At 41.4% G+C, this 25,603-nt stretch overlaps 2 protein-coding genes across 2 annotated transcripts; both read left to right on the top strand.

The window, feature by feature from the left end:
- Positions 1-91: 91 nt before the first annotated feature.
- Positions 92-17,015, top strand: LOC142893883 (caveolae-associated protein 1-like). The gene is made up of 2 exons (XM_076034851.1): positions 92-912; positions 13,603-17,015. The coding sequence occupies exons 1-2, from the start codon at positions 379-381 to the stop codon at positions 14,476-14,478; spliced, it is 1,410 nt and encodes a 469-aa protein (XP_075890966.1). The 5' UTR covers positions 92-378; the 3' UTR covers positions 14,479-17,015.
- Positions 17,016-18,108: 1,093 nt separating this feature from the next.
- On the top strand, positions 18,109-25,371 carry naglu (N-acetylglucosaminidase, alpha). Its single transcript, XM_076034852.1, has 6 exons — positions 18,109-18,621; positions 21,804-21,951; positions 22,298-22,444; positions 22,582-22,667; positions 22,958-23,214; positions 23,783-25,371. The coding sequence occupies exons 1-6, from the start codon at positions 18,209-18,211 to the stop codon at positions 24,991-24,993; spliced, it is 2,262 nt and encodes a 753-aa protein (XP_075890967.1). The 5' UTR covers positions 18,109-18,208; the 3' UTR covers positions 24,994-25,371.
- The last annotated feature ends 232 nt before the right edge of the window (positions 25,372-25,603 follow it).

The raw sequence follows: 25,603 nt of genomic DNA on the forward strand, positions 1-25,603 counted from the left end.
CTTTTTCATCTTTGAGTGTTTTTATAAAAGGAGATGAGGGAGGAGTTAAACGCCAAAGGAGGGGAAAGACTCAGCGGAAAAAAGGGAGGAGAGTCGAGGGGGGAGGAAAAAAAACTTGAGGGTTTCTTTCCCTAATGTGGCATTCCCAACCAAAGGCTCATGCAACCCACACTGACTGGCTTCTGCTGCGCGCTGCAGAGAGACAGAGAGGGCAGGCAGTAAGAGAGGAAACTGACAGATTGTGTGTCGTACAGGGGAAAAGGTTGGACTGAACGTAGCTGTTAGAGAGGACTGTGAAGGGGAAAGGGAATCCTAGGTGGAAATAGGAAGAAGATTGATTGATTGATTGATTTACTGTGAATTACAATTGTTGTTGACATGGCAGCCTTGGAAGCGATGGCATCCTCAAGCGCTCAGTTAGAGCCTCAGTCCCTCACTGAGATCTCAGACGACGAGATCAACCTGCCGCAATCGGACGATGAAGATGCTCTCGCCACCATCAAGAAAGAGTTGTCCTCTGTGGGGGCAGAAGGAGAAGTGGAGGAGGGAGAAGAGAAGGACGAGGCGCTGCAGATCGACTCGCAGGTCAACGGGGTGATGGTCCTGTCCTTGCTAGACAAGATCATCGGGGCGGTGGACCAGATCCAGCAGACCCAGAATGGCCTGGAGGCCAGGCAGCAGGAGATGGAGCGCTGTGTCACGGGCATCCAGGGCGAGCTCACCAAGCTGTGCAAGAGCCACAGCACCACGTCCAACAGTGTCAATAAGATGATGGAGAAGGTGCAGAAGGTCGGCGTCAACGTCAAGACGGTGCGGGCCACCCTGGAGAAGCAAGGAGGCCAAATCAAGAAGCTGGAGTCCAACGAGGCTGAGCTGCTCAAGAGGCGCAACTTCAAAGTCATGATCTACCAGGTGGGAGGACACATGTACACACAAATACACTTTTTAGTGTTTTCTATTTTCAATAGAGGTTTTTGCATGTATGTGCGTAACACATGACAGCATTTCAGTTTGGGGTGGGTGTGGCCTAGCAGTCCACTAAAGTAATGATGGCATCCTCAACGATGAAGGAGAGCACAACACGTCTGCAGTCTACATTTGTAAAATATGGTTAAAGACAGTAGAAATGTAAAAGATCTTTCTCAATTTCAAGGTCTGTGAAGCTTCTCAGTCATCCAGGTCATCTTAAATGAGAAGGGTTAAGTTGGAGCAACTGGATTGTTCTTGCCAACTTTCAAGTCCAGTTTCCCAACTTAACCCTTCTACCTCAATTAAAAGGGTCTCTGTATCTGTTGCCTTTTTGCTGGTGTCCAGGTGACACATTGGGCTATCTCATAGGTGAAGCAGCATTTTTTAAAAAACAAAAACGTGCTTCATCCTTGACAACAGCCAAAACTCCAAGAAATCTGGCAGGTGTAAACCTGGTCAACATACTTAAAGGATAAAAACCCTTGGACCTCTCATGACTAAAATGAAATGTGATCTCTTCACTGAGTTTCCGTCTTTCATTTCATTTTCTTCCAACGCCAACCAAACTAACAATAAACGCTAAGTTTCCAGTCATTATCCAATCCTGACTCAAACCTCTTTTCCATTTCCTTTTGGTTGAAACAGTAAAAGAGTGCGTGTCTGTGTTCACGAACCCAGCACGTTGCTGCGTGACACATCCCTGCCCCACCCAGATCTCCTGCACTGCGGATCAATACTCACTATTGGCAACACATATCTTTCCTCAACCACTCAACAACGCAAGCCATCACATGTCTGCTGAGACCTGTGGCTGCCTTAGTCAAGAGGGATCCACAAGAAAATCCTTTCACATTTTCCCCCTTTTCACACGCAAAGATTGGAAAATGCCGAGGGCATGCACTGGCTTCCTCTTAAAAGCAGAGGAGGGTTTGCACGTAGAAGGAGGACAGGAGAAAAGAGCAGTGAAGGGCAGATGTTCCACTTGAAAATACGGCGAGGGACAGCTTCCTACTGCATGAGAGGAGTTAAAGGAGGCACTGTTTCTTTTTTAGGCAGCGGGGCTGCTGTGTGATGTGTCATAACTTGCAGCCCTTTGCACAGTGGTGCAGATCATTCAGAGTTTCCACCCCGCACTCAGACATTATGGCTTGGACTGACCTCACTCTCTCTGTGTTTCCCTCCGTCGCTATCCAACAGTTGGGCTAAATTAAATCAAAGCTACATCTAATATAGCCCAGAGAGTCTGTTATTATCTGGGCTTTGCTGCTGTTCCGACTTGCTTTTGGGGTTTAGCTAGCTTTCCTGTCCCTGCTCACCTCACTTTTTTTTTTCTTTTTTTTTTTTTTAAATAGTATGATTTTCACCAAAAACCAAACAGATTTATTTAGTCTAATATATTTTGTTATAAATTGAACAAGTCCTCAACTTACTTTTAAGTGTCCAGTAGATTGAAATACCACGATAAAACTTGACAACTTCTTTGTTCCCCAAGCCAGACCTATGAAATGCATTTCTCTGCTTTCCGGAGAGCTTGGATTAGGAGTGCCAGCCATGACATAACTTGAGTCTTGATTAATACCCAGACAGCAGTGTTTTGTATGTCACTATTCTGTGTTTCATTTGCTTGCAACAACAAAAAAAACGTACACACAGGCCAAACATCATTCTAGCTTTTGAGTCCAGTTAAGCTGACTCCAACTTTATAAAACTTATCATCATCAGAATCAACCTTATTAGCCAAGTCTGTACACGCAAACAAAAAAATTTCACTCCAGTGTATTTGTATGGCTGGCTGACTACCTGAGGAGTGCCAACAAGGCCGCAGTGAAATTGGCAGCTGTGATGTCAGACGTGTGGAATCAGAGACACCTACAAGCATAGTGATATTATTTCATCTTGCTTCAAAAAGATAAGAGAACCTTTAATAGTATGATGAGAGAAGCATTAATAGAAAGAAGCATTAATAGTATGCTTTTAAGTTTCCCTGTTAGCACAACATTCACAGCAGAACTGTGAAATTGCAGTGCAGGGAAAGTATTTGTGGCTGTGTGACTCAGATCACATACCATCTAGCTTGATAAGTCCATGGAAACACACGTTTACCACTGTTTGGATGGCAACCACGTCCTTGGCTTGGTAAAAACATCATTGCTTCTGTTAGCTCGCTCCACCGTTTACTGGTCTTCTCATGTGGAGGGCCTCCTAAACACCTGCGTTAGCATTGTTTGTTTTGGTCTGGTTGTAATGTTAGCCCCTGCTGGCTGCGCTGTTGCTCGTTTCCTCACTGTTGGGTCTCACTGCACAGTTAGGTTGTTTTATTTAATTGGTTGTTCCCTCCTCAAGCAGCATGTTGCCATGGTTTCTTGCAAATTGCATATTATATATCAGCATTTTCAGGTTTTCAGTGGAATTCCTCAGCACTTTTTTAAATTTTCATTTGTGTCTTCCTGCTTGTGAGAAAAGGGAGGGAATTAAAATAAGGCGTGGCAGCTTGCTCTGACTAGTTTACCTCACTGACCAATTCAACAATTTATATTCGCACACTTGTGGCAGTGACAAACCTTGAGTAGGAAATAACACATTTGAATAAAATTGTACAAATTCTGACTTTAATAACCTCTGCTATGAGGTTGGTCACACTTGACTATTTAATTAAGAATGAGTTTGTTTGTCGCGAGTTTATGGAAGTTTTGGCCCTAAACAGACTCAGAGAGCACTTGTCTTAAGGACACACGTGTCATGTTCCAAACCTTATCTGTTTGCTAACTTCCGCACTTACCTATGAGCGACTTCTTTTTGTATTTGGGTCAAAATCTGCTTGTGTAACTGTTGAAAGATCTTATGGGATTCAAATAAGACCAGGTTTCCCCCTTATCCACCCTTAGCTTGGTTTACTGTCAATACATTCCTTCAGATAATTCAGGGCCTGGGCTGGGAGGGGGAATTGATGTGAACCCCTGAGCTGTAACTATGGAGACCTAGTTCAGCTGTAAGATGTCACAGGGTACCAGGTATTGTCTAGGTTTAGTTTAAAAAGAGAGTAGTTTAACTTGCCTTCATTGCTTTGTTTAATCAAGCTTCCTGGACGACAACCTTCATCCTCACACCAGTCCTCTTCAATTATTGGTACAAAATGAACCTCTGTTGGGAATTCTGACTCATTTTCTCCCCGCAATAAACAAGCAAAATAAACCCAAAATAATTCCAAGCTTTGTCTTAAGCATGCATTTTTGCAACAAATATTTTTGAATGGTAGACACGTCATTTAAATCATATTGGGACTAAAATAACTAATCAGATTCACATTAGTTGGTTTTATGAAGCTATACACCTACCTATAACACACCCACCACCTATGATACATCCATGAGCTGTGATGGAGCTGTGAGAAATGTATGCTGTCCACATATTTAACAGACATTCCTGTCAAATCTCCTCTATCACTGAGGGATGGGTTAAATAATACATGTGGGAGAGTGACAGGGAGGAGAGGTCCACTGCTTCTGTACAGGGAGGAGAAGGGTGTGTTGCGATGAAGAGCAGGGAGGTATTTAGACAGCTGATTCACTGTACGGGCATTCCCCCTGCTCCATGCAAACCTCCTCCTCTTTTATCCCAAAGTGAATCCAGACACTGCCTTATTACTCCACCCAACACAGTAATTCACTTCCAATCAGGTCCTTCTCATCTCGCCCAACCTGATACAATCGTCAGGCAACAGTGATGGATCAATTAAAACCAATCAAGCTGCAAGCCTGCAACAATTTTACACATACATTGACGTGAGCCATGGGTCCACTCAGTATTCAGCCACATTGTACATGTTAATGTTAAGTCATTCTGGAATGATTTTGACAAATATTTGAACTTTATCCTGCAAAAGTGGCTGCACAGGTCAATGCTCTGAGCAAAACATTATCACTCTTCACTCTTGGTGTAGAAGATACTTATAAAGGTTGAAAACCTTGTGACTGCATTACAAAAATTTCAACCAAAATAGAGAAAAATCACAACCAAACACAAACTGGTTTTGCCTCAAATAGTGTTAAAATCCTTCATTATGATTCATGACTTCTAAGAGGAAGAATGGCCCTTCTTATTACTGACACAGCACACCTGATTGGCCTGTTGTATGACTATTTAACTTTGTTTACCTGCCTCTCAGTATAATTAGGAGCAGGTGGAAAGTTTACATATGAATGTGTGCTAAACATACTGTAAAACAGGAATAAGAATAGCAATAAAACATAATCTGGCAATCCATTTACCAACCATCATCATCGTCATTGTCATCATCATCATCTTCATCTTCACCACCATCAAGTTGCACAATACAACTGGTACTGTCACTCTTGGGCAGTAGCCAATGCAGTAAAATACACTAAAATACACAACAATACACTAAAATGTGAATAAAACTGTTTCCCATGATTGCGTTGAGTTTCTCCTGGTTTCTTCTTCATTCTTTATCGCTTAATAAAGGATTATAGATTTCACATTATCCCACGTGACCTTAGCTACCAACATCACCCTAAATACTACTCCAAACGACACCTTGTCCTCTACACTGTGTATTCCAGCTCCAACCACACCTTTAATAGGTAAACATCTTTAAGAGATTTAAATCAGTTCTGCAAACCAGGTGAAACTGGCAGTGAGCAGGCTCCCTGAAATGTTTTGCATGTACAAATTCATCAAGAGTGAGTGAATCCATTCTTCTTACATGGGCCGACCAAGGCCCTTATATGGACACAAGAGGCAGAACGGTTCCAGCTGCTTGTGAAGCACCGTTTCAGCTGGAAACTTCGCTTTTGTTAGAATGTTTATTGGCTTTGGTACATGTAGGTAGGAGTAGTGTGCACACTGGGCAAAACGTTCTGGGTGTTGTCAGGGGTTTGGAGACTAAGGTGGGAGATAGGGAAGAAGGGAGAGGGGCCCAGGACAAAAGGCGGGGTGCAAGAGCTCAAGCAAGACTAGCAGGAGAAATAAAAAAGAGTTGTCTAAAAATAGCTTGATTGTGAGAAGGAAGGGGCCTTTAAGAGACGCAGGAACTAGAGACTAGTTGCTGACATGAATTAATAAACTACTATTTTGGCTTCCTCTTGAGGTTTTGCATATTTGCTCTCTTTGGTAATGTTTCTATCTCTTATGAGAACTGAAGTTATCATTAAAAAGTGTCACATTTGAACACCGTTATATTTAACCTCACCCACTGTTTACATTATTGCTCCATGCTTTATCTGCCCCTGGAGGTTGCAGTTGTGTGTTTTAGAAGCACCAATCAAACTCTGCCAGCGTGATTCATGAGTGTAATCAAAGTTAACAGAGGTTCAAAATACCCCTAAACTAGTGACTAGACTAGTTTAAACTAGACTGAACTAGTGATTTGTAGCAAGAGCTCTGATAAGATGTCTCTGTTTTTGCATGCAACCCTCATCTTGTGATTTCAGCTCAGAATGGCCTTTATTTTTTAATGAGTCAGGCTTGATGACGCCTAATCAAGTCTCTGCTAATTCAAAACATTAAATGGTTTTTTTCAATCTGATCTTCATCATATGATACCAGCCTTGAATGGTCTCGTGGTTGGTACCATTAATGGTGGTGAACAAAGGAACTTTTGTGATATGACTCAGAATCATGAAGTTAAGCTGACCTTAGCATCATGTTTCCAACTTTACAGCATGCTCAGTGACGGAAAGACTTACATTTATTGAAAGCGTGACTCATTATTTTAGCAGGCTCTTTTCACCGTATTAAATAGCTATGCTGAATGTCTTTGAAAGTGTATTCCTCAAAAATGCATGCAAGAGTTGGTCTCCTGGGAAATGTTAGCTGCAATAGGGTTCAGCCTCCACTGACGCTGCATCATAAATGCATCCATCAATTTCCTGTCATCCCATATCCTGCACCCTGAGTTGTGGGTGCTGCCTGAGCCTGTCCCAGCTGTCTTGGGGGTGAAGACAGAGTTACATCCTTGGTTAATCACAGGGGGTACAACTATCTGCACTCACACCTATGGGCAGTCTCAAGTTGCCAATTAGCCTGATCTCCATGTATTTGGACTGTGGAAGTAAGCCAGAGTATCTTGAAAATCCACACAGACAGTCTGATTATGCAAAAATGGTCTTTTATAGACAAAACAGGAATTGACCCTTTGTCGCCCATCTGCAAAGTAACTGCAAAAACACAATGACCCTGAGCCCCTGGTCACTACAAACCTGCTTCATCAGTCTCAAAATGGTGCTTGTTACGTTTCAAAGAGCAGCTATTCCATTTAAAGAGGCTGAATGTAGTGTAGCAAAAAGTTTGTGGCCATTCAATTAGTAGTACGTGACTGCACCACTGGCTTGATTCTTTTTGGGAAGTCAAAGCATCTGGGTTTTTTATTGTCCCAGGAAGAGGAAAGGAGTCTCTTCCGGTTTTGTTGTTTAGTTGCCTGATGTTGATTCACACACACAAGCAGCTACCATCCTGCTTCTTGATGGGCAAATTGGGAGACACATAGGAAGTGTTGTTTACTTTCAGTTCTTGCATCCAATTGTGTTCCAGTTAGTTGAAGGTCTACGAGAAATCAAGGGTTTGATTAAAATCTTAAATTAAAAATTTCAAAGTCTAAATCTTAGATCTAATATAATCACCAGATCACAAGACACATCAGTGTAATTAATCTACTGTATTGAATTCATCACTAGGTTAGAGCAGAGCTTCTGATTTGTCTCAGAGTTCTCTGCATGGTCTCTGCCAGTTAAAAGGCAGCAGTGGTGAGGAAAACAATGAAGAGAGGGAAAAGTCCAGGAAGAATAAAAAGATCATAAAGAAGCAAACAGAGAAAGAGAAGGAAAGGAAAAAGCAGGAGTGCAACAACAAGCTGGGTGACTCATCCTCCTCCTCCTCTCTCCCCTCGGGGAAATTTAGCATGCCATCACTTTATATAGCAATCTCTCTCTCCTGCACTGTCTATCTCTCTTTTCCCATGCCTGCGGTCGAGGGGGACAAGTGGAGACTGGGAATAAAGAATATATTTTTCTTCCCTGTGATCGATTCTGTTTGTGACCACCACCCTCTCAGATAATGTCCCTCAAGCCTACAAATACAGCACAAAGGAGCTGATGCCTTACCTGACTGCCTTGAAGAGTGTTGGTGACCTGGAGGGGTTAATGTTGATTCCAAACTCTCTGGTCTCGATGTGTGCTGTTATAATGATGTTACAATGAGGACTGATGTCTCAAAATGTCAGCATTGTCATATTATCATCATTATTATTATTATAATTATTATTATTATTATTAGTAGTAGTAGTAGTAGTAGTAGTAGTAGTAGTAGTAGTAGTAGTAGTACTGTAGTAATAGTAGCAGTAAAATGAGCAGGAAGAGAAAGAACATTTTTGAGAAACAAGAAAATAAATAGAAAACATTAAAAATGCTTTAAAAGCCCAACTTTATTAGTAAGAAACATTGCATTTAATGGCTCCCTTTACCCTTGTTTTCCATTGAATTCATTTTCCTCCCTCATTGTGCCTGGGGGGTTTCTGTGCAAGACACAAATGAAGATTCAAGTTGCTCTCCTCTCTGCCTGTTGTGACAAAGGCACAACAACTTCAAGCTCATTTCTACATTCTTGTATTAATGGACTCCAGCCAGCAACACATAACTGGTGTGATATTTTGAATGTGTCTGTCACAGGTCATGCTCTTCTGTGGCAATGCATCTGATTCCAAAACGCAACAGCAAGGTTGACAGGTTAATCTTTTAAATGGGGCTCCTTGATTGTGATGTCAGTGTGAGCGGCAGGGTTCCTCTATTTGTTCTCTCATTAATTACAGTCTTAGTTAAGTGGTATTATATGTCATGACTTGATTTCCAAAGTCACACATTACAATGAGGCATATGCAGTAAGGCATATTAATTACTAACGCACACAATGTTTGGTGTTTATTACATTGTGATTTCTCTACATTCAGCCACAAGTTTTCCGTTTTTAATAACCCTCCATTATAATAGATTGGTAACCTTAAAAGGTGATTGGGCAATCAATGACATTCTAATAGCCCAACCCCATTTGTTTCCGTGCAACATTAGCAGAACATTAGCTGGTTATCCATGATGTCCACTGAGAGGAACTTGTTCCCGTGTTTCTGTTTTTTTTGTTCTATTTATGTGAAAATTCCACCCAGAAGCGTGAGAACCACAACTATGACAACATGCAAATCTCCGTAGTGACAGGAAATGTTCACTACTTGTGGTAGCTTCTTTCTGGTCACAGCTCGTTTTTCTGAACAGCCATTCTGGACCTGTCTGTGCAATCTACTGATTGAGAATCCTACACAGTGGGTGTAGGGAAGACAGATGAGCTGTATTTCAGAGCAGAAATCTGTGTGAGCCACGTTTCGTGCAAAGTTAAGTTGATGATCGCTTTCTTGTGTCTGTTTTTTTTTTTAAATCAGCAGTTGTATCATAAGGATTCCCTTGGTTTCTAGAGCAACTGGAAAATGCCTTCGCAGCACACCCACACAAACACTCCTGCGGACTCACACTCGTCGTGTTTGTCCACAGCAGTTGGGGAGTTCTGTGTGGTTTGAGTTTAAACAGGAAAGCAGGAACAGTGAGGGGTGTGTTACAGTGGAATTCCTCGCTGCCTCTCTCTGTCTGTCTTTTCACGAAAGCAGTAATGAGTGGTTGCCCTGTTCACTGGTGTGTTTTCTGGTGCCACATAAACAGCAGACAACACAGAGATGAACACATGCAGAATTTAATCAAAATATATACTTGCAGCCACAACAAAGTTAATTAAAACCAACTTTTGTAATCATGTCCTCTGATGAACACGTCATTGCTCACCCAGACCTCTGCACCTGTGTCTGTTAACAGAAATCTGCTCTATGTTTCCTTACTAAAGACCTTTTTTCTTTTTCAATCAGGGAATCATAGTCTTACTAATTGTAACATGGAAATACATGTCCAGGTAGATGTTCTTGTGACTTTTTTGCAAAATGTAAATATTTTTTTTTTATTATTATTATTTTTAGTTAATTTGTATTTCATGCAATTAGCCTATGGCAACCTCTAGTTCTAGTCATCTGTATGTACAGGGTGTTTGGACAGTATTCAGATCCTGTCAGAATGATGGTTAAATTGTTGTTTTAAACAGTACATGACAATGGAAAAAAAGCTATTTCAGAATTTTGTGTCTTTATTTAAGTCCTGCTAACTGCCACAAACCTAAGCTTGTGAAATTTGTTGTTTGCATTGAGTGAGTGACGCTCAGCAGGTAGGCGATAAGATCCATTATTTAAATCTTTTGACCAGCCAGTAATCGAACTCACAACCAACGTACACGCTGCCACTACACCACTGAGCTGTAAAGGGCATCAGAGGTTGTGGTTCTGAAAGATTTAACACTTGACAACTTTGCCAGAGCTAATAAACAAGGTAAACCCATTGGCCTCCAATACACTAGGGGATGATTGAACAAAAGTTCTGGCGCACACTCAACATAAAAGAGCACTGAGCGGTGAAGCACTGTACTGCATTGTGCTGACAACCCACAGCATCATACAGCTGATCTCAGCAACTTACCCGCAGAGCAGTGCAGGTTTCTGTAAGAGCCCACACTGTGCTGGACAAGAAAAGTACCGCCCTGCAAGATGTTATGACTCTTCACTGCACCTCCTGCAATTACAGGGTTATTGTACTAGTTCTTAACTGTTTCATATATTAGTTTCTTGAAGCTAAAAAAAAACTTGGTTGCCTTTTGAGGAAGAATGTATTTTGCTCTTTCTGCTCAACAGTCGGCTTAAAGTCTCAATCTGATCTATGACGCTTAGTTTAGATTTGACAAAGCAGATACATTGTTGCCAGTCTGAAAAGTGCAAAAAGTCAAAACGTATCTCTCTGTAAAGGTTTCGAGTCAATTCTTTGGTGTCTCAAGTCAATGCTTTAGCGTAGAAAGGTTCAGTTGAGGCATCTGGACTGCTTCTTCACTTCTGTATCAATTATGCTTTGAGTACACTGAGGAAAACAGTCTGTTAAGAATGCAGTTATGTGTTATGTGTAATTAATTCATATGCATTTCTATATTAATATAAAAGTCCAATTTAGCTTAAGCTTGCCAAAACCAAGCCGAGTGTTTTTGTACCGAATTGCTGTCCAATTTCTTTTTGGAATGACGTTTGTTTTATTTTTATTTTTTGGCCACACATAATGGTGTGATGGCGTGTGCAAACACATTTCCATCTCACCACTACATTCCCCACTGGTATATTTTCCATGGCCTCGAGTCTAACTTCCTGTCTTTGGTGCAGCAGCAGCTGCTTGGAAGAACAATGACCTATTAAATTAGGAGGGTCAGGAAGTCAACATACTAAGGTGAATGGTTGAACTTTCCTGTACTCTCAATGTACTTTCCATGTTCTGCATGGAAACACACACACACACTCACACACATACACACACACACACACACACACACGCTCACACACACACACACACACACACACACACACACACACACACACACACACACGCTCACACACACACACACACACACACACACACACACACACACACGCACGCACGCTCACACACACACACACACACACACACACACAGTACAAATGTAGACACAAAGACGTAGCCTTCTGTTTTTCCAAGTTATGCAGTGCGTTCCATTATCCTTGGAAGTAGGAATTTCCGAGTTCCTAGCTGGCTATGTCATCAGGGACCCCCCTCCCCTGCCTACGTGTGGACGTCAGATGGAGAATCCTTGACAACCCCAGGCTATTAACACAATATGGAAGCAGACTTTATGTACACCAAGAGCTTATCTGTGTATTACACTATTAAACAACCACTCTGTCTGTTTTTTTTTGTGATTAAAACTTGCTCTGGCAGTATCGTGGAACATTTGACATTGTTCATATGTTTGTTTTGGGAACCCAAACCACCTTGTCGCCTGTGAATGTATACAAATGTAGCTCTAAATTCCGACTTATGTTATAAATGGGTCTCATCATAAGTCCAAGGTCTTGGTCTAAGTTGTGAAAAGAGTTTGGTAATACCTAAGCAGACCAAAAACCCTCAAGCAGACCTTTAAAACACGTGACTAGAGCTCTTGTGACAAACAATGAACCAGTGTATAAAGTGAACCACACACAGAAGTTTAGTCAAATTACGGTAAGTGCCACAATTACAGCTCAGCATGTTTTATTGGACTGCTGTCCTTGGCTAGTGTAGAAGAACAGGAGCGTAAACCTTTTTTCCCTGAAGGATGTTCGACTCTGTGAGGATAGGATTTTTCTAGGATTAATCTTGGCCTAGTCTTCGCTTTTTGGTATCAATGGTGTAGAAGGCAAAAAGCCCCCGTCGTTTCTTTCATTTTCTTTTCTCAATCTGGTCGGCACGGGGCACTTTTTACCCAGAATGCCATGCCAAGTTTGGGTCTGGTCAATGTGTCTCCCAGTCACCCACACTGGGTGTTTCAATCTGGGTTTGAAAAATTCAAACTTCAGCGCAATTTCAGGTTAAGTCTATTTTAAAAGTTTAGTTGGACCAAACACAACATTCCCCAACATCGTGTGATTGTAATGATTTTCAACAACCCTCTCTGAATGGCAACAATATTCAGTGACATTAAAAGGAAGCAGGTATTTTCTCAGGACCTCTTTTGCATGTCCGAAACAGCTGCTCAGGAAGGTCAGTATCGGTGATCTCGGGCCAAGTTTACCCACGATACTGAAGTACAATACCATCATGGAACCATCATCACACCGCAGCAGAACACAATAGGCAGGAATCCGTCACCCGGCCCCGCCCGCGGTCAGAGCACATATCTCCATCTTCAGGCCAACATTTTAGATGCCGTAACCTTCCTGTGGAGCAGATGGTTTTCCAAGACTCTGCAGCATAGTTCCACACCGGCGATTACTCTTCCATACGACAGGAGAGAAATGTCTCCCCTTTTTCTACACCTTTTCCACCCCTCCCGCCCCCTCTGCTGTCGTCTTTTGTTCTTGCTCCACTGTCTTCCTGTTTTGACCACAAAGGCTCTGTAGAAGGAGAGGAAAGCCCAGTACAGTCCTGGCTCTTGTGCAGACTCCATGGGGCCAAAAGTGGACAAGGATTTTTCTGTGATGGAAAGAGGAAACACTCCCCCTTCCTACCTCTTTCCATCTTTTTTTTTATTTGAAGGATGAAAAGCTCATAAGAAATAGATGGAAAATGTATTTCATCATGCAAATTGCTGTAGAAGGTGAAAAATGTGTACTTTTGTTAATGTTCAAAGGAGGTGAAAGAAACAAGAATAAAAAAAAGAAGTTGACAAACGCTTTTTTACTAAAATATTTGACAATTTAAACCATGTTCTTTCTATGATTTTTTTTTTTATGTACACTACCACTACCAATGTATAAGGTTCAGGCATGAAACTAAAAAAAACAAAAAAAAAGAAAGAAAAGAAAGAAAATAATGTTCTAAGGGTTTTTTATGAGCCCTAAAAGAAAAAGATCAATCTACTTCTGTTTTTCTGTTTTTGGTCAAAATGAAATAAAACTCTGCCTAACGAAAAGTGTATGCATACATAATATAGTCCTGTTGCTTCATTTAACTCAGATGTTTTTTTTTGTTTTACTTTTGCCAGGATGATGTTAAGATGCCTTCAAGACTCAGCATCTCCAAGTCCCTGAAGGTTTCCGAGTCTGTCTCTGGTAGTCGAAAAGGCAGTATGCTCGAGCTCAAAGAAGAGGCCGAAGAGCTAGTAGAGGAGGGAGAACAGGAGGAGAAGCCAGACAAAGCCCAACTGGAGCTCTCCTCGGATGAAGAAGGGGTGGATGTCGAGCAGGTCATTGAGGAGACCCGTGCTGAGCGCATCAAGCGCAGCAGCCTGCAACGTGTCCAAAACCTGAAGACAGTATTCTCAAAGGAAAAGATGGACAAGACCCGAGCAAAGACCAAAGAGAAACTGGAGAGGACCAAACAAAACACCAAGGAGAACCTGGAGAGGACGAGGCAGAAGACCAAAGATAACCTGGAGAAGACCAGGCAGAGAACCAAGGACAACCTGGAGAAGACAAGGCAGAAGACAAAGGCCAACCTGGAGAAGACACGTCAGAACATTGAAAAAAAGATGGGAAAGCTCGGGACACACATGAGCGTCAACCCCGAGAAGAAGCAGAAGATGCAGACGTCCCGCGACAAGGTGAAGAAGGCCTTCACACCTGACCATGTGGTTTACGCCCGCTCTCAGACTGCCGTATACACGGTTCCGCCTTTCACCTTCCGTGTTAAGAAAATCCGCGATGGAGAAGTTGAAGTTGTTCAAGGCACAGAGATGGTGGAGGTGTCCCAAGATGTTGAGCAGGTCAGTGGCGTGGAAGAGGTAGAGGATGAAGCGGTGGAGGTCGAGATGGAGATGATGAATGGAGGAGGGGATGAGGAAGAGGTCGATGAGGATGAAGAGGAAGACAGCCAAGATGTCCTGCATGACCACGACGAAAGGGATAGAGATAGCGACTGAATATATATCAGGGACTTTGATGAGCTCCTTAAGAAGTTCCTTCCACCCATCTGAGGGTTCCCCTCTAAAATGAGCAAATTAGGAAATTTGAGGGCAAACTGCAAAAGCAAATTTAAAAAATTGGTCTCTTTGATAGTTCATTATTACAACTTTGTACACACCACGCTTTTAGTAAAGATTTGGGGGAAATAAAAAAAAAACATGGAAAGTTTAATGGATCATTGAGAAGTTAAGTCAAGTTCTCTTGAGTATTTTTTGTTCAATCACATTCTCAAAGAACTATTGGGATTTTTACTTACATCTTGTTGGGACTTTATATTTGTGTCGGTTTTATTGCTTTTGACTCTTGACTCAGTAGGTCAGCAAGGTTAAGTCCCAGTCTTTTTAATTCTTTTTTTTTTTTTTTAAATTCCGTTTTCCAGTATGACATCAGTAGTTTAATTGGCACGTCAACGTACCCCGATTTAGCTCTTAAAGACTGGAGTACTGCACCTACAAATTGAATTAATCTTATTATATTCCTAAGAAAACTAAGAAAAAGAAGCTTAATTTAATAACAAACCAATGTGTCTTAAACAAACATTTAATTACTTCTCTAGACAGTTTTTTTTTTTCAACCAAGTCGTGAGGGTAAAAACAAAAGTAAATGAGAAAAGGGAAAATAGGGGAGAAAAACATCAATTTGGGATTGGCAGGAACAGAGGAAGGGAAGCAGGATTTTGCATGAAACAACATGCTTAAAATACTTTTAAAGGGAGGGTTGCTGTTCATCTTCACAAAGAAAATTAATTTTATTACTTGCTGTTTGGCTTTTTAAAAGCAAGATGCTAACTTTTAAAAACTAGCATAATTGTTATATGATAACAAATGGAGGGGAGATCCCCATGGCTGACTGTCAGTGCACTGCTTGTTGATTTGGATCCAGAGAGAATGGTCCATACAGGAAATGCATTGACTAAACACTAATGAAGACACTATAGTACAGACATTCCACTTCTTTTAAACTGCAGGAAATTTGCTTTTGTAAAATCTAATCTTATACAGGAGCCTGCAGAAAACATGTACACATATAAATCATTAACATCAATTGTACCACCACAAGGAAACAAATGTGATGAATTCTGACCAAAACGTTTCTTTTAAAGATACTATAAACTTTACAATGCTAATATAGACACATTTCAGCTTCCTTTTGAAACACTCATCTTCAGTAAGTTTTTATTGGGTAGAATTGTGTCTATGCTAGCATGTCTTGCATTGAAGAAACATTTTATACAACACTTACAGAAATTATTCTTTCGTGTTTTTCCCTTTTTAGCTACATACAAGTCTTATTGTAATTTCACTATAAAAGCATAATTTCACGATTGTTATTTAGTTTCTCTTTTGCTGTTGATGACTTTACCCAGTTTACACAAGGCTTGTGTTCTATGCTGACAATGCGGCCTATCAGCATCTTTGCAGTCTCCAACAGCATTAAAGTGACAATTTTACCACAAATAACCAATAGAATAGAAAACGAAAGGCTACAAAACACACGAATGCTCATTGAACTCTTATAGTAGTTTATTAGTATCTACTACTATAGTATATTTTACTCATCAGTGGTCCTGGCTGGATTGGACAGTAGACCAACTTTGAGCTTTTTCAAAAAAAGAAAAAGTAACTATATATATAATGAGACTGTACTGAAACTACTGCTTAAACACCCAGTAACTGACCAAAAGCTAATACCATTCAAGACGTGTATTATTAAATGAAACAAAATATAATATAATAAGTGCGTTATGGTGTGACACTGACCCCTAGTGTTTATGTATTACAACATCATTCCGAATAGTATTTCTAAACCGTATTTGGGCTTTATAGTTCCATAGATACGACTACCTTGGAAGACTTTTTCAAAGAGGAAATGTTTTCTTTGATATGGCAAATAAAAAAGCAAAAAGAGTCATACAGACAAGTCAGAGTTGTGTTGGGCTGAATCAGTGCAGGAGTAAGGGAAAGAGACAAGTGACTACTGCTTTATAACTGTTGCCAAAGTTTAGTACTCTGTCCCAGTCATTTGTACTTCCAAGGTTTCCATTGTTTCTGTTATGTGAATCACTGCAATTGTAGATCAGCATTCCTTTTTCTTCTTTTTTTTTTTTTGACCCCTTTGCCTTCTGCTGCATCTATACCCCTCTAAAGGACGCTAAGGACTGCTACACAAATAAATTGTGCGCACAAAATGTTTCTTGTGTTGAAAAAAAAAGGGTTGGCATTCTTGTGAAAACAAAAAACAAAAAAATATTGTTGCTTTTTTTGTGCAGAACCTTGAAGCAGAACAGTTTCAGTGATGGCCATTAAAAGAAAAGCAATTACACCATGCCTTTTAAATCAGTATTAACATGTATCTTTGCTGGAGCCCACATTACTAAAAGACATATTATACTTCACATGGCTGTGCTTGCTTTTGCTTTGTTGATAATTGTTTTTGTGTCATGTTTTACTGCTTAACCACTAAAGATTTAACCAATAAAAAGCTTTTCAGATCACATGCTATGCGTTCTGAGTTTTGTTGCAGAATGGATGAAGGAAACAATCCTTCAAAAAATACGTAGGATATTCTGAATATAATGCATCTTAAGAAATATGCAAATAAATCAAGGTGTGTTAAATAAAACTGTTGACAAAGAATAAAAGAATAAAATAAAACTGAAGGAGATTGTTTTTCACTGAGACCTGCTGTTTAGAGTTAAAAAAAAAAAAAAAAAAAAAAAAAGGTAGGCCTTGGCCTTTGTAACTTTCAATTCATAAATGTCTGAAATCACTATTCCCTCTGAGGTGAGACGTTTAGAAATTTTTAATATGTCTCTGCAGAATTTCATTGTGTTCTCATATTGACAATAAAGATCCTTGAGCCTTGATGTACTTGTGTACTATTTTCTATTTGTATAGTTCACGGGTGTAAAATGTATGATAACAAACTTCATGTGGAAAGTTATGCTTACAGTTGATATGATGATGAAAAATAAGTTCCTGTAAAAAATGATTTGCATTTTGATTGATGTTGATGTTGACAAAAATATGATTTTATTTTATCTTCATGAATTCGCATAAGTGGTAAAGTTTAGTTTTTTTTTCTCCACTTTTTATATGCCTAAGTAACCAAACATTCAGGAGGTAGAATGTAAGGGTCAGTGCTTGAAAAATAATTGCTTTTTTATCACAAATCCCTTTATTATTATTATTATTATTATTATTATTATTATTATTATTATTATTATTATTATTATTATTATTGTTAGCGAATAGTGAATGGATTTGAGTCTTACTGCTCCATATATTCTCAGCAACAGAAAATCATCAGTAACTTTAGATTTTTCTCAGTACATTGGCTGTTAAGTCATGCCAATAACATTTGACACAGGTTATAGGAGTATGAAGGACGAAAGTAAAAGTATTTCAACTTTGTCATACTTGCGAAAGAAATGAAGGACCTCTGTAATGCTAAAGTCATATGACATCTAGATCACATGTCCTGAGATTTATTTCCCCCTCCCTGGAATATTCCCTTCTGATTGGCTGCGGGTGACTCCCGGACACGCATCTCCCGCTGTGATTGGACAGCGGGCTTTCTAGCGGCCCAGCGCTTCCTGGTCATTTGCAAATAGAGAAATAAACCTGTTTTTAAAACGTGCGCCGCGGCGGAGGATTCTGCCCGGCTGCCGATGGACTGCGGCTTAAAATGTCACCCAGGAACGTCTCCGGTGTGGTTCTGCTCGTGGTGTTTTTCCTTTTTGCAACGGCATGTGCTAAGTTTCCAACTTTGGACCACATCAAACCGAAAGCCAGCGACAAAGCCCAGGGCAGAGCGGTGGCGGAGCTGCTGAAACGCCTGCTTGGCTCCAGGTCCGCCGAGTTTCTAGTGTCGGTCAACAGGAGCCTCTCGGTCGACAGCCTGGACGTGTGCGAGCTCAGGTCCACCAGGTACGGCAAGGTGGTGGCCACGGGCAGCACCGGCGTGGCGGTGGCCACCGGCATCTACAACTACCTGAAGTACTTCTGCAACTGCCATGTTTCCTGGTCCGGTGACCAGCTCGACCTGCCCCGTCCTCTGCCCAGGCTCACGGGGATCCTGCGCATCAACACGCCGCACAGGTCAGTCGCCCGCCGGGTTCGGCTTCTCCGGACTGAGACGGCGAAGACCTCTTTTCAGGAACCTTGTTGTTTTGTTTTGTTTAGGTTGACAAATCCGTTTCTGTATTTTCACAAAAGTGTGATCGAAAGTACTTTTAATTCCCGTTTCACTTCCTTTTTTTTTTAATTTAATTATCTATTTGTTTTTTTTTTTGTTTTTTTGTTTTTTTTAATGAATGCGTTATTTTCCCCAAAAAATAACTGGCACATCCTGCTTGCCCTACTTTGAGCTCTATATCAATTATCCAAGAATCCAGTGGAGCAGCCTCATGATTCATTATCAAAAGAAAACACAGAAAACACCATATTTAGCCTGCCTACAAACCTAACCTTGATCTTCCTGTTGCAAAATATTCCTCTTAAATTAATTTTGCACAATGTGGGACCTCAAAGAAAAACATTCACGCGTCTGTTTGTCAGTATCGCAATTTAATAATGCCCCCCCCCCCCCCAATGTTATTGGACTCCCAGTGAAGCAGGCTTGTCTCTTCATCCCTGACAATAGCGTAGTTAGCCCTCTGTTTACAGCTTCCTGCAGATGTGCCTAGTTTTAGCTTATTGCTGAAACGGATGCGTTGTCGGACCTTCCACATTACAAGTCTGATCAAACGCCTGGTTGTCGCACTGTCATGCTGTTCTCACTAACCCGGGGACGATTTAATTTCCCTTTGTGACATCACAAAGGACTAATTTCTGCACACTATCTGAACAGCGGAGTGAGGAGAATAATCTGTTGATTGTTCTCTTGGTGTCAATTTAGCGTTGGTTTGAAAAGGCAAAAAAAAAAAAAAAAACTGTAAAAATGCAACCACAACTTGTCTGTAAACTGCAGTCAACAACAACAAACAAAGACAAAACAATTGGAGGCCCAAATATGTCCACACACAACATATGCATTGACAAAATGATGACAAAACCTTTGTCGCGCGCACCCTTGGGTACTCGATGGTGCAGAACGTGTAATCAGGGCTCAGACAGGATAAGTTTGGGGCCTCTGCCTCTCAATTAACTCTCAGAACCACTCAACTACAACTCATGCCTGCAATCATATCATATTTCCATTTTACTTCTATTGTGCACATATAAGAAAATCCCAAACGACAAAGTTTTTATACCCTTTGCACATTGCTGAAAGATTTTAAAGATACTTTATTTGTATACAAAGTGGCTTTTGTACTTCAACATAAATTTTTGATGAAACGCAGATTAAAAAAACAAAAAAAAAAATCTACAAAATGCTGTGGGATTTTTGGATCTGCAGCTGAACCTATCCTCAATAAGATTCATAAAGTTCAAGCTGAGGTCGTCGTCGTAGTCAGCGGCTCCCTGGCCCTCTTGCATGCTGGCAGTGGCCAATGCCTCTTGTGTCATGCTGTTTATCTTTATAATTTTTAATAAGCTGTGCTTATACAATGCCGTCCCAGTCTCTATTGTGCCCAGAGCCTAATTATGATGACCTGTGTGTAATCAGGTCAATGTCTGATTGACTGTTTAAAGAACTTTGTGATTTTTGACTCATACTTTTTCAAATCTCACCAGTTGCTCTCAGGTGATTAAATCATTTTTCATGAATCTATTTTCCTATCACTTCATAACCAGTCCTCCAAGTGTAATCTGTCCCCTGTGTAATCTGTCCCAAGTGTAATCTGTAAAATAACCCCAAGTATGGGGTTATTTTAATTTCTGTTAATATATGTGGGTGGCTAATAATCCTTCAACTCCAGCAGCGGTAAATACAAGATGTACATTTTAAAATTCTTATTTGTGTTTTTATTTTTAATGCATTTGCATTAAATAACAAATATTTGAGTTTGGAAAAGCATGGCTTTATGCATCTGTCAGACGACTGCATGCATTCAGAAACTGAGCAGTCACTAAAACGATGGCTGCTCCACTGACAGTAACCGACATGACGGTTCCTTTTAATGATGAGGAAGGAACAAAGGATGGAAGAGAGGACTCCATGGTGTGTCGGCATTACTTGTAACCCATGGCCCCTTTACAGCAACCCAGCAGAGCAAGATGCACGGGTGCATGAAAAATAGAGCATTGCCACACATTATTTTTTATTGTTTCCTGCGAGCACGACGTACCGTGACTGGGCCTTCCTTTCAACGATTTGTTGTGCATTAGAGCCGCATCAGCTCACCCCAGTTATGTCATGTGCGCAGTAGGGGAAAAAATGGCACACATTTGTTTTGTTTTCCCATGACTCCGAACGCAAATCACAACAAGTTGCCAGTGATTCGGCCGCCCGTGTGTAGTTAAGTGGCGTACAGTAGCAGGTGAGAAGTGCTAGCCACGGCTGTTTGTGTCGTTTATTTTAGCCAATTAAAAAACTTCTTTCATATTTGCCTGCTCCAGGGCCCTCCCACCGCACCCCCACCAAACTTATACGTACTGATTGCAGCATCAAAGAGCGGCGTAACCTGCTAAGACATGCGGACCAATGATTGGTAAAATGTAACATGACAAGTACATCAAAGGGGGAGACCGACGGGAGGGAACAATAGCGCAACACAAACTTCACGTTTCTGATGAAGGCCTCCTACTGCTGCTTGACAATGAAGAGAGTTTTGGATTCAGTTTGTTCATTCATGAAAGACACGCATTCCCAATACACATTCAACAACTGAGGTACATTGTTGTTCTCACCTCATGTGTTGTGTTGAAGGGACATGGCTGCCAAAATCTGCAGTGCTTCACACAGCATCTTTGACAGTTAAATTGATGGGATTAATAGTGTAAGACTGACAAATAGTTGAGATTAGATCATTGCATGAACCTACCGTTTAGGCGCAAAAAAAAATCTGAGTAAATCAAATCAGTTTAACGGCTCAAAGGTGTTGAAATGCATAAAAAATGTCAAACTATTGTGGAAAAACAATGTGGACAATGCTAACATAATAATAAAGGAAGCAGTGCTGTTGGTTTTGGCTCTGAGCTGAGTTTACATATGAAAATAACTGTCTATTATTGAACTATTATTTTTTTCTGTTTGACTACGTGAGAATTTATTTTAATTTATTGTCCTTTTCCTTTTTGAATAACTTCTGAGCCTCGTGTTGTTGTTTTGTTTTTTTTAGGATTTATTGCCTATTTGTTACATTTTCTAAATTGTATAATTTTGTGTCTGCATACAGGTTCCGGTATTACCAGAACGTCTGCACTTTCAGCTATTCTGCAGTGTGGTGGGACTGGCCCAGGTGGCAGAGAGAGATCGACTGGATGGCACTTAATGGGATCAACCTGCCTCTGGCTTTTACTGGCCAAGAAGCCCTCTGGCAAGAGGTACGTGCAGACCTCGAGGGTTAGAAGTCATGAAAAAATATATGGAGAGAGAAAGAGATGGATGAAACCATAGGAATGTAAGTTTAAATTTGTTCTTAGAATCAATTAAGTGTGTTTCATAAGTTTCTCTTTTAACTTTTGATTTAAGTGCATTTGCATTTTATGAAACAAATGTAGCTTCTTAGGTGATCATGTTTTACTGTAAGGCTAACAAGAGATAAAAAAAAAAAATGGAAACTTCTAATTTCTGTTAGTGGAGCAGGCTCGTGTGATTTCCCCCAAACATCTGAATCTTTTCAGGACTCAGTGTTCTTATTACATCATCAGACTTGATGTTTCTCTTTAGGTTTACAGAGCTCTTGGGTTGAACCAGTCAGAGATTGAGGAATTCTTCTCCGGCCCGGCCTTTCTTGCCTGGAATCGCATGGGGAATATGTTCAAGTTCGGGGGACCTCTGCCACAGTCCTGGCACGTGAACCAGCTCTCCCTCCAAGTAATTAAAAAACACCTTACGGCATAGGTTCAAACCACTAATTCTGCACTGTAATTGCGGCAGTGTTAAATAAAACCTGCATCGTCCTGATAAGTTCAGATTCTCTTTAAACATTCTTGTCCGTGCCTGTTTTGCAGTTAAAAATCCTGGAGCGAATGAGATCACTGGGCATGATCACTGTGCTGCCAGCCTTCTCTGGAAACATCCCCAAAGGAATCCTCAGGTGGGCTTGTGGACATCATAACAAGCACCGCAGCCAAAGTGCATCTGGACTGTTGCCGAATACACACAGTGACATTTCATTTTAACAAGTTGTGTTCTGCAGTTTTATTAAACACTATTACTTTTAAATGCACACTGTCTTGCTTGCATTCAGCTGTATGACACCTGGCAAAGTCCTATTCATTCGCCATTGTGGGTTATTTATGATAACTAGGCTATAAATTTATAGACAGGGACTGTGGTAAGACAGCTGTATACTGACAGTCAAGTCTTTGTCTCTGCGTATTCCAGGCTGTACCCAGAAGCCAATGTAACCAGACTGGGACCCTGGTCGCACTTCAACTGCAGCTTCTCCTGCTCCTACGTGTTAGACCCCCGGGATCCGCTGTTCCGCAGGATCGGATCGCTATTTCTCACCCAGGTCATCAAGCAGTTCGGCACAGACCACGTCTACAACACAGACACCTTCAACGAAATGACTCCGCCTTCCAGCGATCCCGCCTACCTGTCTGCAGTCAGCAGCTCTGTCTTCTCCTCCATGACGGCAGGTGAGCGTCCTGTTGGTCCCACTCATCCTTTGACAGTCCAGTGTGGAATATTTAGCTTGATTTATGATTTTTGTAATGGTAGAAACTTTAAATACTGCCTATAAATAATATATATAACTGTAATCTGCCCTTAGAACGGTTCTCTCACATATACATACAGTATATATATATATATATATATATGTATATGTACATGAAAATATACGTACCGCAAGAGTCTTGCTCCCAGTTAGCTGCCATCTTGCACCGCCATATTTCTAACTAAGCCAGCCTGACAGCGCCTTTTGTAATTAGGGTGACTTCTCGCATCTTCAACGAAGAAGAAATTTAATGAGGTATCCAGTTTCACTGGCAAGCTCAGGAGGGGGAGGGAGAGTGAAAAACATTGCAATCTAAAATGTACCCACTTGATGTTGCTGTTTCTCCTTAAAAAATATCCAAATATTACCCACTTAACCTTTATCATTTGACACTTAAAGACATACTGCCTCAGTTTGAAAACTAAAAAAAGCCACTTGTTCAAGCCATTTCCATAACCATCCTTTTATCTTTCTTGCTTTCTCTGCAGTCGATCCTCAGGCAATCTGGCTCATGCAAGGGTGGCTATTTTTCAGCGATGCAGCGTTCTGGAAGCCGCCTCAGATTGAAGCTCTGCTCCGCGGCGTACCCCTCGGACGTATGGTCATACTGGATCTGTTCGCCGAGACGGAGCCGATATACTCCTACACCCAGTCTTTCTACGGGCAGCCGTTCATCTGGTGCATGCTGCAGAACTTTGGAGGCAACAGCGGGTTGTTTGGCACGGTGGAGAGCGTCAACAGGGGGCCCTTCGACGCTCTGCACTTCCCCAACTCCACCCTGGTGGGCGTGGGCATGACGCCCGAGGGGATCGAGCAGAACCCCGTGACGTACGAGCTGATGAGCGAGCTGGCCTGGCGCAAGGAGCCCGTCAACCTGTCCAAGTGGGTGTCGCTGTACGCGGCGCGGCGCTACGGCAGCATGCAGGAGAACTTTGCCACCGCCTGGATCCTGCTGTTCGGCAGCGTCTACAACTGCTCGCTGCCGCACTACCGCAACCACAACCACAGCCCGCTGGTGCGCCGGCCCTCCCTGCACATGAACTGCGACCTCTGGTACGAGCCGGCCAACTTGCTCGCAGCCTGGAAGCTGATGATAGAGGCGGCCCCGTCGGCCGCGGCCAAGGAGACGTTCCGGTACGACCTGGTGGATGTCACGCGGCAGGTCCTGCAGGTGCTCACCACGTCCTACTACCAGGACATAGTGGACGCCTTCCAGAAGCACAAGATGCCCGAGCTGCTGACGGCCGGTGGGGTCCTGGTCTACGACCTGTTGCCCGAGCTCAATCGTCTGCTGAGCAGCGATCGGCACTTCCTGTTGGGGACCTGGCTGGAGCAGGCCCGCTCGCTGGCCCTGGACGAGAGGGAGGCGCGACTCTACGACCTGAACGCCAGAAACCAGCTCACCCTGTGGGGACCCAGCGGTGAGATCCTGGACTACGCCAACAAGCAATGGGGAGGCCTCATGGAGGACTACTACGCCCAGCGGTGGGGCCTGTTTGTCAACACCCTGGTGGAGTGTCTGGACAGGGGACAGCCGTTCAAGCAGGACAACTTCAACAAGAGAGTTTTTCAGGTGGAGATGGGATTTATTCACAACAGCAGACAGTATCCGAGCAAACCTCTGGGGGACACTGTTGAAATTGCCCACAGGATCTTTCTCAAGTACTACCCACAGGCTTTGAAAATGACTCAGAAATGAGCAGACATGCATCATTTGGAGAATATGATTTTCTTCCCCCAAGCTTTGGAAAATCGTCATCTAGGCGACAGGAAGGATAATGAATAAAGGAATTATTTCTTTCTCAAAAGAACTTCCATTAGGTTTTTGGAAAATGTTTTTTCTTTGGCCTGAGATGTAAATTTCACTTTATATCCAAGCAGATACTTACTGATGGAAGGAACTCATACCTTAATTTTAGCATAACCGAAATGGATATGTGTTCAGACAGCTGTTTGACAATGTCTTTTTTTTTTTATTGACTTTTGTTTATTGGTGAAAGAAAAACAGTATAGTTGGAAACGCATTAAACAGTATTTACATAAACTTAGGGCTGGACGATATAGAAAAAAAGCATATCGATATTAAAAAAAAATCATATTGATCGATATCGATAATTATCAAAAAAATTTAAAACATTTTCATTGCAGCGCTGGATGTTTTATACTATCACTTCATGACCGATTTTTAATAAAGAACACACAAGCACTGAATTCAAATTCAAACTTTTATTCAATCACCTTTTTTAAACACAACTGAATTATTATTTTTATTTTATTTTATTATTATCATTATTATTATTATTATTGTT

This window comes from Nelusetta ayraudi, unplaced genomic scaffold (genome assembly GCF_046127955.1).
Source record: "Nelusetta ayraudi isolate G7.1 ecotype Tasmania unplaced genomic scaffold, CSIRO-AGI_Nayr_v1 ptg000042l, whole genome shotgun sequence".
Lineage (NCBI taxonomy): Eukaryota > Metazoa > Chordata > Actinopteri > Tetraodontiformes > Monacanthidae > Nelusetta > Nelusetta ayraudi.

Coding starts and splice junctions, on each gene's coding strand:
- naglu (XM_076034852.1), top strand. CDS start 18,209: ATGTCACCCAGGAACGTCTCCGGTGTGGTTCTGCTCGTGGTGTTTTTC. Junction 22,445..22,581: donor TGAACCAGCTCTCCCTCCAA/GTAATTAAAAAA, acceptor CCTGTTTTGCAG/TTAAAAATCCTGGAGCGAAT. Junction 22,668..22,957: donor ATCCCCAAAGGAATCCTCAG/GTGGGCTTGTGG, acceptor TGCGTATTCCAG/GCTGTACCCAGAAGCCAATG.
- LOC142893883 (XM_076034851.1), top strand. CDS start 379: ATGGCAGCCTTGGAAGCGATGGCATCCTCAAGCGCTCAGTTAGAGCCT. Junction 913..13,602: donor TCAAAGTCATGATCTACCAG/GTGGGAGGACAC, acceptor TACTTTTGCCAG/GATGATGTTAAGATGCCTTC.